The 15637-nt window shown below is 37.8% G+C and overlaps 3 protein-coding genes across 3 annotated transcripts; all 3 read right to left on the reverse strand.

The window, feature by feature from the left end:
• Positions 1-290: 290 nt before the first annotated feature.
• Positions 291-1212, reverse strand: LOC113277674 (major allergen Pru ar 1-like). The gene is made up of 2 exons (XM_026526714.1): positions 940-1212; positions 291-824 (listed from the first exon to the last, which is right to left on the reverse strand). Exons 1-2 carry the CDS (start codon positions 1028-1030, stop codon positions 526-528), a joined length of 390 nt encoding a protein of 129 aa, XP_026382499.1. The 5' UTR covers positions 1031-1212; the 3' UTR covers positions 291-525.
• A 2060-nt stretch (positions 1213-3272) lies between these two features.
• Positions 3273-4168, reverse strand: LOC113282287 (pathogenesis-related protein STH-2-like). The gene is made up of 2 exons (XM_026531271.1): positions 3885-4168; positions 3273-3770 (listed from the first exon to the last, which is right to left on the reverse strand). The coding sequence occupies exons 1-2, from the start codon at positions 4063-4065 to the stop codon at positions 3472-3474; spliced, it is 480 nt and encodes a 159-aa protein (XP_026387056.1). The 5' UTR covers positions 4066-4168; the 3' UTR covers positions 3273-3471.
• A 10243-nt stretch (positions 4169-14411) lies between these two features.
• LOC113277675 (pathogenesis-related protein STH-2-like) lies at positions 14412-15268 on the reverse strand. Its single transcript, XM_026526715.1, has 2 exons — positions 15008-15268; positions 14412-14895 (listed from the first exon to the last, which is right to left on the reverse strand). The coding sequence occupies exons 1-2, from the start codon at positions 15186-15188 to the stop codon at positions 14597-14599; spliced, it is 480 nt and encodes a 159-aa protein (XP_026382500.1). The 5' UTR covers positions 15189-15268; the 3' UTR covers positions 14412-14596.
• Positions 15269-15637: the final 369 nt, after the last annotated feature.

Here is a 15637-nt window from a genome sequence, read left to right on the forward strand (position 1 = left end):
TTCACACACCCACAATCTTTGATTACCATTGATTCCACACATTTCCCAGCTTCCCTCCTACAAATCAACCCATCATCTCTTGTGACCGAATTTACTCTGGAACGGTCATTGTCTTGATTTAGGCTGGAGTACTACAGATTGATCTCTCGAATCTAAAGCACCCCCTTTGCAGTGGTGCATCTGTGTGAGGTTTAACATTTCGCTCGGTTCGAGGAGTCTCCTCCGTACGGTCATCTCCTCAATTCCTTAAAAACCAGCAAATCGTTTTTCCCCATCTACAATCATAAGCGTTACAACCATAACATAGAAAATCAAGATATTACACGGCTACGTGGAGTTACATTTCTGGGATCAATCCAGGCTTATAATACAACTCAAAAGGATTCGAGTAACCACATTGTTTTTACAATACATTTTTTGTTTTCCATCTTATTGAGCACAAACCACACCACATACACAACAAAAATAAGATGCACACAAGATAACTAGTAGATTGGGGTGGTATACATGCACACCGGTCACAAACTATGCATATAGGTCAGGGTTCTCAATGAGATGAGCTATAACAGCTTTGTATTGTTGCATATGTCCTTCTTTCCCTGCCTTGAGTGTTTCCTCGTCAGGAATAACATCTCCTTTTGGGCAAACAGTTGTTTTTATGGTACACTTTGAACCACCACTAGGGACAGCATCGAACTTAACCTCGCTGCTAATGCAATCGATCATGTCACCAAAGGAATCAGACTCAATCGCGGTATAGTTTATTACACAGTTCTCTTTGTCCTTAAAATCCAACCTGTTTTTCACATATTTCATTTGATATCCTGGTGTACACAAAATAAAAATGAAAATCAACTTATATGTACCATCCATGGAGCTAAAAGAAAAACTCATATGTACTATTCTAATGAAAGGGTGGTCACAAGTATGTACGCTTACCATCAACGAAGTTAACTTGTTGAACGCTTCCTGGCCCACCATCTCCTGAGACAAAGTCGACGCTCTTGACTATTGGCATGATCTTAGGCATCAAATTGTGGCATCCATGAATAATCCATGGAACAACCTATGAGGGGCTACAGAGCAATCAAACTCATCGTTATAAGTGAGAACATGCATATTGTGAGATTGCTAAGTTCAGATTGCTAAGTTCTCAAGTGAGACCAAACTAAATTTCAAATCGGAAAAAGTGAAGGTTTTAGGAATGCAATGTGCGAGTTTAGCTGATGAGTTAGTGAAGATCGGATAATGTGTATTTATAGAGTCAAATACAAATTGCAGCCCTTGAGATCCAAGTTGTTCAAACTTCAAATGCATTATATCAGTATATTTGTTATAAAATTTGGCCATTCAATTCAAACTTTCAAAATGTTGAAGACCTATTTTTTAAGGCGTAGTCATTAAATGGACCGTGCTAGGCCTTCTAGAATCACAACTTCGTATTGATTTTGATGGGCAATGACCGTGATGTCTAGTCTCAAATCCTGACCAGGACTTCCTAATGACCCGGTGATACTAGAATTGAAAGATTTACTCTGAATCTCCGAAGCCTAGTTAGTAAGTTCGCGAATGATTCGTGAATCATTCGCGAATTTTTCCGTATCACGAATTTTACCGTCTTATTCGCGTACGTTTGCAACTCCGAACCCAAGTCGCGTATTATGTGGCATTCCCGGATTATTCGCGAATCGTTCACGAATTTTACGTATCCCGAATGATACGTCCGCTTAATTCGCCATAAATTCTTTAGCTTTTACTTTTCAAAGACTCCACTTTTTGGGCTTTACTGCCTCCCGAACATACACGACCGAATATTAGACGTGTTGTAATTTTTATGAAACAAAAACGATTGAAGAGATTTGAAGGTGAAGGAGAGAGATCTCAAACTCACTAACCAAGCATCTAAACCACCATACGACGTCCTCTTGGATAACTAATGTTGTATATATTATTAATATCATCATATTGAGTTTATTTTTTCCTTAAATAACTCACACATATGCATAAAAATTGGTTTATGACCTTATAAATACAAATTATTTGTTATATATAGATACTGAATTTTCAGAGCCGAACTCACATTTATAAATCGAATTATACACGTACGTATGCCGTTCCGAATTAATGACGAATCACGTCCCGTTGACCGAATTTTGGACCGAATCTGGATTTTACAAAACCGTATAATACTCGTACGTTTGTCGTTCCGTACGTTTGCCGAATCCCGAATTGCTAACTAGGCTCCGAAGTAGCACTGGCATCATAAATAACAAAATGTATTGTTTCTTGTTCTTTTGTTTTCTCATAGGGAAGATAAGCACAGGACGTCATGGGAAAATGTTAATGATATCAACAAGCATTTTTTTTCAAACCAAAGGACAAACTTTATTGTTGTATCTTAATATTTGTTCGATCCATAGAGCAGCCGTATGTGAAGAAAAGACGAAGAAAGATTATCCACCACCTTTAAGGTCTCACTCATTAATCCACCTAACTACAATTATCAAATTTAAGTCATTGAATCACACCTCTCATATTTAAAGAAAAATATCATAAAAGGTACGTAATGCTATTACGGTAATAGCACAAACTAAAGTAAAACATAACTTTAACCTCTTCTTTGTCAACACTAAACAGAGAGTATATCCCACCAACTAAATGGATCAAAAACAAATATCCCTTTTATTGGTGTCATTATTTTTTATTTTATCTGTTGTAACATTTTTTTTTTATTTATCTGTTGTAACGTTACTACTTTTAAATAACTAAATGTATTTACTTTCGGTTGGACAAATGATACTTGCTAAGCTATCCTGGTTCTTGAACCCTGATCCCCAATAGCTTTCGCTTTGTCAAGTTTTGTAATGTTTACATTTACTTGGATTTATGTGAAAATAGACTTAGATACATTTAATGGGTTAGCCGGTAAGTGGTGGCAGGTGACCTTTCTTGCAGTGGTTCTGTTCATTTTCTAGATTCTTTCTTGGCAATCTTAGGAATGGGCAATTTTATATATCTTGAAAAGTTGTTTAGGTGAACTGTGAACCACTGGTTTGTGAACCTTGTCTCTCCGTCCCATTTCTTGGAAGATGCTAGCGTTGGCCAGTGCTTTTAACATGCCTATGAATTAGACCTTGATGATGAAAAATGAAACCCGAAAGAAGAAAAGTTTAATTTCTAACATTCAATGTGGGCAATAGATTCCGGCAACGGCTATGGTCGACTGAGTTTAAATGCTGATTTGCAGAATAACTAAGATATGACGCAGAGTATAAATAATAATATCCGTTTTTATTAATTGAGCTGAGGTACATACCAAGTTACACACATACGAGGGGGACGTATAGGATAAACAAACTCAAACATACACACACACAAATCCACACTAACTCTACAAATCCATACTTAATTTTGACTAAGCAGATCGAGCTTGATTTATATAAAAAAAAGAACAGAAAGTTCTGAACTCATTTAAGCATAGACATCAGGGTTTGCGACGAGGTAGTCAGTAACAGCTTTGTACTTAGCCATGTATCCTCCATGACCGGCCTTCAAATGTTCTTCGTCAAGAACAGCATCTCCCTTTGGGTGAACGCAGCTTTTGATCTTACAGATACATCCTCCATCAGGTGCATCCTCGAACTTAACCTCGTTAGCAACACATTCAACCTTGTCACCGAAGGTATCAGACTCAATCACAGTGTAGTTGCACTCGTGGTTTGCTGCGTCTCTTTTGTCCAACCTATGCTTCACAAACTTGACTGGATGTCCTGGGATCATTTTCACAGCAAACTGATTAGTTATGCGGATCGATACCCATAAAGGGTGCAAAGAATGCGTATGATTTTACCAAAAAAAAAAACAGACTACCGTTTATTACTTACCATCAACGAAGTTAACTTGGTTAATACTTCCGGGACTTCCATCACCGGAGATAAAATCGACACTTTTGACGTTAGGCATGATCTTAGGGATCAAATTGTGATCATCTTCGAACAAGGCATGAAACATCCTTTTAGCTGAAACAGGGCAGTGGAGTTCTTCATTGAAAGTGACAATACCCATACTTACGGAACAATAAGAAGTTTAAAAAAAAGTTTATGGAAGAAAGAAATCTAGTCTTTGTTTCTACTCGTTGGTTTAGTTGATGAGTTTTGTGAAGAACTTCGATGGGTATTTATAGCTTCATCTTGTGGATTTTTTGGTAAATAGAATTCGGGAAAGCAAAAGGATAGTCTTTGTTTCACATAAAATACGGTGGGTAGCTAGGAAAGTCGTAGGCATTATCTAATAATCGTGTCTACATGTCCCATGAAATTCAACAATTGTGGACGTGGAGTTAATTATTTTGTTTGCTTCACTTTTGTGGGATCACATTCTAGATGGACTGACTAGGCCAGGAAACAAGCTGAAGGAGCTCAGATCAGAATCATCAGATCGATCTGAATTTTATTGGAACTCGTTTCACGCAAGGAGACTAGTAAGTCTACTCTCAATGGAACAAATTTCCCAAAGTGGTATAGTTAATTGTCCTCTCAACTACCACAGTTTTCCACTGGGAGTAGAAAGGTGAGCCAGGGTTGGAATTCTACCAGTAGAAATGTTGGTGAAATACTTGCTATGGTAGTAGTAAGAACCTACAAAGCCGCGTTGGCAAAATAAATTCAATACTATGGGGATGGATTAACCTAAGAGCATATTAAGTAAGAGGAAGGTTCCAGTTTATCCAGTTTAATAACACCTTGTATATCAGAAGAGGAAAATCTATCTTTATCCATTATCCCTTCATCTCAAGAGATTTGACAAACAATTTCAAAAATGAATCAGTGGGGAGCACCAGGTCCAGATGGTTTTCAACCAGGTTTTCTTAAAGCCAATTGGCATACTTTGGGTCCAGATATAATTCAGGCAGTCCAAGAGTTTTTTAAATCCGGAGAATTAGATCCTAATATAAACCACTCTTTCATAATCCTGATCCCAAAAATCACCATACCTCAAACACCAGCAGATTTTAGACCCATCAGCTTAAGTAATACTATTTATAAGATTATTTCCAAAATATTAGCCAACCGACTCAAACCGATCCTAAATAAAATAATATCCCCAAACCAATCATCCTTTCTCCCAGGTAGACAAATCACCGATAACATCATCATTGCTCATGAGCTTATCCACACTATGAAAACCTCAAAAGCCAGAAAAGGGCACTTTGCTTTAAAATTAGATCTTTCAAAAGCCTTTGATAGAGTGAAGTGGAATTTCATTAAATCAGCTCTTTTAGCACTTGGCTTTGGTAATTCTCGGGTTAATCTCCTAATGCAATGCATTTCCACAACTTCATTCTCCATCCTTCGGTTCCGCGGGTCCAAGATTCAAAACTTCAAGAGGTTTAAGACAGGGCGACCCACTTTCTCCTTATCTCTTCTTAATTTGTATGGAGGTTCTCTCGAGACTTCTAGATAAGGCGGTTTTGGAAAAGAAAATTTCGGGATTTAAAATTAACAAAAATGCCCCAAACATATCCCACCTCTTCTTTGCAGATGATTGTTTCTTTTTTACAAAAGCGGGTCTGGGGGAAGCGAAGAACCTCATAGATATCATATCTAGATTTGGTGAGATCACGGGGAAAATGGTAAACCTCCAAAAATCAGGAATATATTTCAGCAAAAGGATACATCCGAAGCATGGGAAAATCATTGCTAGAATATTAAAAGTTCCTTTAATGACTAAAAATGATAGATACCTTGGAACTCCTCTATTCTTCGATAAAAACAGAAAAGAGAATTTTGAGCCTCTTCTGCAAAAATATTATGCCACTCTTCAGGGTTGGAAATCAAAATTATTATCCCAAGCAGGAAGAACAGTGCTTATAAAATCTATTCTTCAAGGTTATCCAACTTACCAGATGCAGATCCTTGCCCTACCAAAAGAAACATTACATCAACTGGATAATATTCAAAGAGATTTTTGGTGGAATAAAAATAAACCAAAAAGTAAAGGACGATATTTTAAGGCTTGGGCAAGCATCTGCAAACCGATTTCTCAAGGAGGTCTGGGCATAAAAAACTCACATCAATTCAATATCTCCCTTCTTACTAAATTAGCTAGCAGACTTATTTCAGAGCATGATCAACTTTGGGCGCAACTATTAAAAGCTAAATACTTCCCAAATAATCATCCTCTGGAAGCTTCAAGAACCTCAAACTTATCTTGGTTTTGGACTAGTATCCAAAAAGGATTAAACCTTATTAAAGGTAATTTTGTGTGGAAAGTCAAAAACGGAGCTTCTTCAAAAAGATGGGAAGATAAATGGGTTCCTAATGAAGACATAATCCCAAAACCAGTTAATTCTACAGAGCCCCTTCCTCAACGAGTAAATGAACTGATTACTCCAGGTGATAGATGGGATCAAGAAAAACTAGGCAATTTATTCTCCCCAGAAACTAAAGATAAAATTCTTGCCATATCTCCGAACAGCCAAGAACAGGACAAAATTAGATGGAAACGCCACTCTTCAGGTAAGTTCTCTGCAAAGAATGTTTACAATTTCCTGGCTAGTCAAGGTCAATATAACAACAACCCAAGAGACTTCCCCTGGCAAAAGATATGGAAGATTAAGGTTATTCCAAGAATAAAACTTTTTGTTTGGAAATTAGCTCAGAAAGCGCTCCCAACTAATGCAAGAAGAGGAGCACACAATAAAGATATATTTACGGAATGCCCAATGTGCACACTCCAAGTCAAAGAAACAGAGCAACATCTTATTCAATTTTTTCCTTTTGCTAGAGCTATTTAATTTGCTTTCTCTCTGGAAGCTGTAAACACAAGAATAAGAGCGGACTCTACAATAAATTGGATTAAAGAATGGCTATCGGAACCAGATTTCGTACAATTTTCGGACAAGATTGCAACTATTTCTTGGTTCATTTGGAAGTATAGATGCTCAGTGGTTTTTGACAAAATTATTCCAAATCCCAATAACCTGATAGAGCAAATTAAGAAATTCCTTCAACAGTCCCCTACAGAGGAGATCCAAAAGAGTAAGTTATGTCAAAGAAGTACTAATTCTAAGGATAAATGGTCAAATTCTACTTCAGGCTGGATAATTTTTATAGATGCTATGTACAAGAAAGAAGATTTGACCATGGGATATGCTTTCATTCTTTATTCAGTAGATAATGAGTCCTTAATGCACATTTCAGCAGGGTCAGACTGGGCCTCCTCATCCTTTCATGCAGAATCAAAAGCATTACTTAAAGCTTCCACTTGGTTAAGTGAAAACATTTTATCTACGGTTACTCTAGCTACTGATTGCAAATTGTTTGCAGACTATCAACAAGGCATGCGATTATTCTCCGTGGAGCGCAGATAATACCATTCAGAAGACAATATCAATTCTAGACAAGCTTCCCCAAGCTCAGGTGAAGTATATAAACAGGAAATACAATTCTGTTGCAGACTACATTGCAAAAGAAGCTAGGCGGAAGAAATTGAGCCTTATGTCCTCACAGTTACAAATTAGAATATCCAAGTCAAATGTTAATTCCAATATATTTGACAAAGATGTTCTGGTATATGTAATGCACTTTATTTCTTAATTAATATATTCCCTTTTGTCATCAAGAAAAAAAGAAGGTTCCACTCACATTTTTATAATTATAATCACACTATCTCACATTTAGAGCAATATTTTTCTTAATAAAATTTTAGCGATAACGGATTTTAAACTGATACGTGGGATATATTCCTTTTACAAAGATCTATGTTCATATAAAGAATGAGTATATTCCTAGACGTATAACACTACTATCTACTACGTTGCAAACTGACAGATTTTTAACCGTTGAAATTAAGATCGATTGGGATTTGATATTTCGAAATGTGCTCTTTTTTGGTATGTACGTAGAACTTTGTAAGAGGATCGTATCCACAACATATTAACTTCATATTCGTTATGATTTAGGTTTAATTTACTAGGAAAAATGTCGCCAAAGATAAATATAACCATGTGATGAGTGGATCCTCCCTCATTAAGTAAATATAAAATAGGATTACTCTGTAGTAATACCAACCAAATGCTCCTTATCAATATATTAATGTTAACGGTAAAACTGCTCTTATCCTTTATTTATTTTTAAATTTTTTTATTTAATTTTAAAAGAAAAAAATTATATATAATTTTTCTTATTTACAAAACTATCATCTGAACCTAGACTTTTTCAAGACATACCTAAGTTCGGTAATAACTTGTCAGTCGAATCTTGGATGTTCTTAGTATATGAAGAATACTCAGAAGTTCGGCTGACAAGTTATCAGCGAACTTCATTCTGTAACTGTCCAACTTTGGTTCGGTGGATTAGAACAAAAAATATAACATCAGAACTTAATATTGTTCTTCATAAGGTGAAGTTAGACTAACATTTTCGTGTTTAATTACCAGCTGTACTGTTCATCGGCACCTTCACAATGAAGAGCAATAAGCTGTTCGGCTGATAATTTGTTTCAATTGGCAGCCAAACTTCACTATGTAATTATCATAAGTTTTTTTTTGTTTTAAACATAATCTATCAATCAAACATAAAAAAAAAAACATGATTTGTGGGAAATACATTTTATTGTACATTTCCTTTTAATGAGAGAAGAGAAAAGGGAAGAAGAAAAAATTGGAAAAAAAACGCGTATCCTTCTTATTGATAATATTATTTTTTCTAAAATAATAATATCTTTGTTTCAGGAAGAAAAAAAGAAGTGATGTTTTCGTATTTTTTTCATTTTTGTCTAAAAACAGGTCAAACTGGAAAAGTGAAAATATCACTTTTCCGTAAACACAAACACATGAAATAATTAATTGTACTTCAATTAGACAACAACTATTTGCTAAGATCATGATCTTGGAACCCTATTCCAAATTATTTGTAGGGTATTATCAAAAACAATCACACTTTCATGATCCGGGTTTACAAAAGAGTCACAATGTTGTAAGCTTTCTGCAAAATGGTCACTTGTTCATTAACCAGAGAATTGTATGTCACTATTTAAAGTTAATTTTGACGCTGAAATTATCTAATTTTCCTAAACATTGGGTTCAAGATCGTTACATGACATTCACCCGTTAGGGTTCGTCGTTTTAGAAAACTGAAGCCCGATTCAGGGATCATTACATGGCATTCACCCACATGGTTCATCGTTTCTCCTTCGTGGTTTAGCGAAGCTTCCACCGCCACCACTTCATCACCAACGCCTTAACCACTTAAGTTAAATGAGGGAAGGTATTTTGAAGAAAGATAACTCCCGTTTTTTCAAAAGTGTTAAATCGGCTGGAAAATGATCATTTTGTAAACACTAATTAAAGGTATGACCATTTTTTAAAGCAAATCAAGGCAGGGTGGCCATTTCATAGAACACCCTTTTATATTTGACATGCTTTTTACTATTTACGATTAGTATATTCCTTGGCATTGATGGACTTGGAAGCGTAGGGAAAACACTTATCGTGAGCCAAATCACGTCCAATACGCGGCGTTCAGCCAAAATTTTCTAATGAGATAAATGAGTTGTAAAAATGTATATTTAGAGTCTCTCCAATGGAATGTGTGTGAGGAAAAAAGTCTTAATCCATATAAGATCCACAACCATATTTATAAAAAATCATTTCCAACCGATTGATGTGAAGATGATGTGGCAAAAAAAAAAAGCTAGACATCCTCTAAGTGAACCTCTAGTTTTAGACATTCACTTAGAGGATGTCTTCACATCCTAGTCACACTTTTATTAATAAAAATCATTACAAAAAATAACAGAAAACTTTATGGGTTGGAGATAAAACTTTATTTTTCCTAATATTTAGGATTTTATATTCAAATGATGTCTTAAAAATGATGCCACATATGAAACATCCACATTCACCATTGGAGAAGCTCTTAGAATCCAACCTTATAGCTAAGTAGTTTCCCATATCAACTCGTAAGGAGGAAGTTAAGAGCTTCTCCAGTGGATTGTATGTGGAGAAAAAAGTCTTCATCCACGTAGGATACACCACCATTTTTCCAAAAAAGAATCTCCAATCCTAACCTCTTTGACTAGCCTCTAGATGACATGGCATATTTTTAGCTAGACATCCTCTTCATCAACCTCTTGTTTCATAGGTTCACCAAGAGGATTTGTACCCATCCTAGTTAGCTTTTTATAATTAAAAATTAATTTAATATTTGATCTAAAAATAAGAAATTGAATAATAGTTTTCTTCCGGTCCATTTTTCTCCATTCTTCCTCGTTTAAGAACGAAAGGAAACTGCATCCCTTTATATTTTGATCCAGGGTCATCGTTCTAGATGTTATTGGGAAATGGGATCATTCATACACCCTGTTGTTGATGACGGTTTTTAGCTTAGGGTTAAAATCGTAAAACCTTACATCTGACGTCACTCTGCAAGGAAACGGTGTCGTGAGTGCTAACCTCTCCACCAACATATTTATTAAGCCATTCAATATATTTACATGAAATTTATCTAGACTGGCGAATTAATGTAGCAACCATCCCAAACACTCAGTAAATTTCGGCACCTCTCCAATACAAGACTCATTGAGTACTTTCCTGTGCTATGTTCCCCGGCATAACCCTTAATATCGGTATGGAATGACGGATTTGTGTTCACTAGCAGCGGAGTAGCATGAACCTCCAAGTACCAAAGTTAAGGCCATCGCACGAAATGCTCAGACGGAAAGCACACTGCATTCTGTAGATAAGGATTTTTGTGGCAGCATACAAAATCCAGCCAATTATTGTGATAACTCATAAAAAACTCATAAACCCGACTAATTTGCAAAATTAGGGTTTCGCACCCCGCGCGGTACACTAGACTCTGTTGGTCGAAAAACTATGCTTAGCCAAACTAGGCGATTAAATCTGCCACAGCGCACTGGAAGCGTGGCCACGCCCTAGCTTGCCAGCCCCACTTCCCATCGACCAATCAGGTCGCTTTAAATCCGTCACACTCACACAGAAGTGTAGCCACGCCCATGCCTGGCCGTCCCTCTTACATTAACCAATCGGATTATTTTAAACTCGGCACAGTGTTGAAAAGAAGGAAACCGCGCCAGATGGCCGCAAAGCCAATTGGTTTCCCAAAAACGCACCAGCATGCCAAGAAGCATGTCAAACATGCCAAACGCACATACCAGGCACACATGCCAGATGCACATGCCAAACGCGCCAAACATGGCCACTCACCCCATGCGACGTGCCATATAGGCTAATTAGGGTTTCGACAATCCAAACCCTAATTTAGGCAAGATTTCCACACCAACGTGCCAAAATTTCAGTGGCTATGGATACGCGCGCAAGCGCGCCGAAGGCATGCACGAGCCATGCCACCCATGCCAGCCGTACCACAATGCCGGTAGCGCAAGTTAAAGGCGGCACTGCCAATTAAAGGTAGCCATGATCGACGACTATCTTTCCTCCTGAGATGCAATCTCAGCCATCCAAGTTCGCCACCAACGAGCGACCATGCCGCCAAACCCTAAACTTTGGCCGCGGCATCAAACCCTAAATTGGCCACGACGCCTAATTTCGGCCACAGTGCCAAATCCTAGCCTTGGCCATGCCGCCAAGCCTTAACTTTAGTCACGGAGCCAAATCTTAAACTTTGGCCATGCTACAACGCCACGGCCACATCTACTGGCATGCCACCATGCCACATCTACTGGCATGCCACCATGCCACAACTACTCTCATGTCGCAAGGCCACGGCCACTGGCATGCCACGGCTACTAGCATGTCGCTATGCCATGGCCACTGGCACGCCACCATGCCACATCTACTGGCATGCCACCATGCCACAGCTACAAGCATGTCGCTAGGCCACGGCCACTGGCATGCCTCCATGCCACGACTACTGGCATGTCGCTATGCCACGGCCACTGGCATGCCACCATGCCGCGGGCACTAGCATGTCGTTATGCCATGGCTCCACCAGGCGCTACTATGCCAATGGCGCCACTTCACTATACAACAAGATGCGGTCATTAATCAATGGCCACTCTTCCTCATGAGATGTAATATCAGCCATCACAATTCGCCACCGAGCCGTTCAGCTCGTGGCAAGTTTTAGGCGACTAGCCAAAACGAGCTTAGCATCACATATGTTATTTACCTACGTCAAGCCTCTCATTTTTAACTTGCCACACGTAGCAAAGTGCTACATGTTTTCCACGAAAACACTCGAGACATCAAAACATGTCACAAACTGGGGGATACTCATCAGGGTATTGGTCTGGCGGTTTACAGCATGCGGCGTGCAATACGCTCGTTACATAAAGTATCATAAAGCGGGGCGGTTAGTAATGGCAAGAAGTAATGGTGTAAACGTATACTTCATTATGGAAACATAAATTCCAGGCGTTACCCGTTACTCCCTTCTTCCACCACTCAATCGTTTTCACTTTCCACGAGATCAGGGTACATTTTGTTGCGACTTGTATGAATATGTCTCACCTATTTTCCACCAAACAACAAGTTTTGGTCAGGAGAACAATACAACATCCAGAAATCATCTGATAGCTTTTCATTCAGCTAGCCAGTTCAACTTTCTGTTACAAGTCACGAAACACTCACACTTCCCGAATCAACTATTCTGGTCTCAACACTTTCTTCGCTTCCCTCCCTAAGACCAGCCCTTCTCCTTCGCTTTGTGACAGAAGCAAGCATGGAACGACCATTTCTTGGTTTAGGCCAGTATTGTACAGATTGATCTCTCGAATCAAAAGTACTCCCGTGCAGTACATTGTTTAGGATTTAGACTCGTTTCTCACCTACACACAAAATTATCAAAATCAACAGAAACAGTTTTCACCCACAAACACATCTATGTACAATTAATTATCTTGGAATCGGCTAATTAGTTCAACGACAGAACACACCCCTTACTGTTACGTACTCCATCCTAGTCCATCACCATCTTCAAGCTATATCAATAGTATAAAAAAGATTCATTCACTAATATGTACCTGGTCCCATGATCAATGACTATCCAGACAAACTATTTATTTTAATGGATCCCATGTTTTGTAATTGAATGGTTTGTAAATTTGATTGAATCATGAATCTGGTGTTGATTCTGGTTTTGCAACATTGGATGGCTAATCAATTCTCTACACTATTGTGCAGTCTATTTTCTTCTCTTCCGATGAAATAAAATATTTTGCCAAATTTGTAAAGAAGTACCAACTAGGCAAAAATATATGTAAAAACGTAGATGGGTTAGAGAAGATTTTTTTCTCCCCATTAGAGCATCTCCAAGAGAGGGTGGATTTATTTATTTTTAGTGACACAGAGGATTTTAGATCCCATTTTGGCATTAATCCATCTCCAACAGTAAGGTCCTATAAGTTAGGAGGAACCAATTACTAAATATGAAGGTGTTCAAGAAAGTGTTATCTACATCTCCGGTTGCACCTCCACGTCATGTTTTTAACCAATTTTCTTTTAATTCTAAGGGTTAAATTTCTCACTGTTGGAGATGGTTTTTTAGATATGAAGTCATATATTTACTCTATGTGTAGACCCCATAAATAAAAGAACTAAATAAAAAATCCACGTAGGATTTTTTACACCTTCTGTTGGAGATGCTCTTATAATTGGGAAAATTGGTTACCAAATAAGATAGAGGATGCCTTCCCACAATGCCGCATATGAAGCTGATCATATGACCATTGGAGAAGCTCTAAAGTTGAATCACTACCGTAAATATTTGGATTAGTGTAGTTGTGCAGTGGAAATTGGAGGGTTGGATCTGGCAATGGGTCAGTCCGACTAGTTGGATTCGGATGAAAATTTGGCTCCAATTTTCACATATAAAAAGAAAAAGAATATTTAATATGGTTATGTGAGAAAAAAAAAGACCAACTTGATGAGTCAGCTGGCAAGGAGTGACAAACTAACCTCACTCGTTCCCGCGTGGTTCTGCTCATGTCTCCTAGAAGATATTAGTATTGGCCAGTACTTTAACATGCCCACTATGAACCATTATGCCTGCCATGACCTCGATGATAAAAAAATGAAACCAAAAGGCAGAAAAGTATAATTTCTAAAATTGAGTGTGGCCAATAGATATTGGCAACGGCTATCGTCGACTGAGTTTAAATGCTGGCTTGCTGAATAATTAAGATATGAAGCAGAAAAGCAAAAGGAGATTTTAGCTTCTTCTTTTTCTTACTATTTGGCGGTGCTTTCTTTGTCCATTACTGAAGCTACTTAACCAAATCTATAACATGTAATTCAGCAGTATTTGTGAAACGGAGGAGATAATGGATTTTTTTCACTTGATGGCAGTGGGGGCACTTGCCCCAACATGCACGTACCTCGCTCCACCCCATTGAGTTGGCATACATGCAGGTGGAAACATGAGAAATATTAATATCCGTTTTTATTAATTGCAAATGGAAAGGTACATGATTACACACCAAGGACGCAAAGGATACACAAACTCAAACACACACACAGAAGTCACTCTAACCCTCCAAGTCCATACTTAATTTTGACTAAGCAGATCGAGCTTGGTTTAACAAAAGAAACAACAGACACATCAGAACTCATTTAAGCATAGACATCAGGATTTGCGACGAGGTAATCGGTAACAGCATTGTACTTGGCCATATATCCTCCGTGACCAGCCTTCAAATGTTCTTCATCAAGAACAGCATCTCCCTTTGGGTGAACGCAGCTTTTGATCTTACAGATACATCCTCCATCAGGTGCATCCTCGAATTTAACCTCGTTAGCAACACATTCAACCTTGTCACCGAAGGTATCGGATTCAATCACGGTGTAGTGGCACTCACAGTTTGCTGCGTCTCTTTTGTCCAACCTATGCTTCACAAATTTCACTGGATGTCCTGCGATCATTTTCACAGCAAACTGATTAGTTATATGGATTGACACCAATAGAAGATTGATGTATAGTTTTTTACAAAAAAAAAAAAAAAACTACTCGTAGTATCTACTTACCATCGACGAAGTTAACTTGGTTAATACTTCCGGGACTTCCATCACCGGAGATAAAATCGACACTTTTGACGTTAGGCATGATCTTAGGGATCAAATTGTGATCATTTTCAAACAAGGCATGAAACATCCTTTTAGCTGAAACAAGGCAGTGGAGTTCTTCATTGAAAGTGACAATACCCATACTTACTGAACAATAAGAAGTTTCAAAAAAGTTTATAAAAGAAAGAAATCTAATCTTTGTTTCTACTTGTTGGTTTAGTTGATGAGTTTTGTGAAGAACTTCGATGGGTATTTATAGCTTCATTTTGTGGATTTTTTGTAAATAGAATTCGGGAAAGCAGAAGGAAAGCCTTTGTTTCATATAAAATTTTTGGTGGGTAGCTAGGAAAGTCGTAGGCATTATCTAATAATCGAGTTTACATGTTGTATTCGACAATGGTAGACTTGGACATATTAATAATATTATTCAACTGTGTTTGTTTTTATTCACCAGTGACGAGGCCAGGGAAAAACAAACTGAACTGATGAAGGAATTCAGATCAGATAAAATCAATCTCAATTGCATTGGTTGCCCAAGAGAGTAGAAGACAATGAAAGCCTAAGATTCTTTAGGTGCCTAAGTTAATTGTC

The sequence above is a fragment of the Papaver somniferum genome, chromosome 5, assembly GCF_003573695.1.
Source record: "Papaver somniferum cultivar HN1 chromosome 5, ASM357369v1, whole genome shotgun sequence".
NCBI lineage: Eukaryota > Viridiplantae > Streptophyta > Magnoliopsida > Ranunculales > Papaveraceae > Papaver > Papaver somniferum.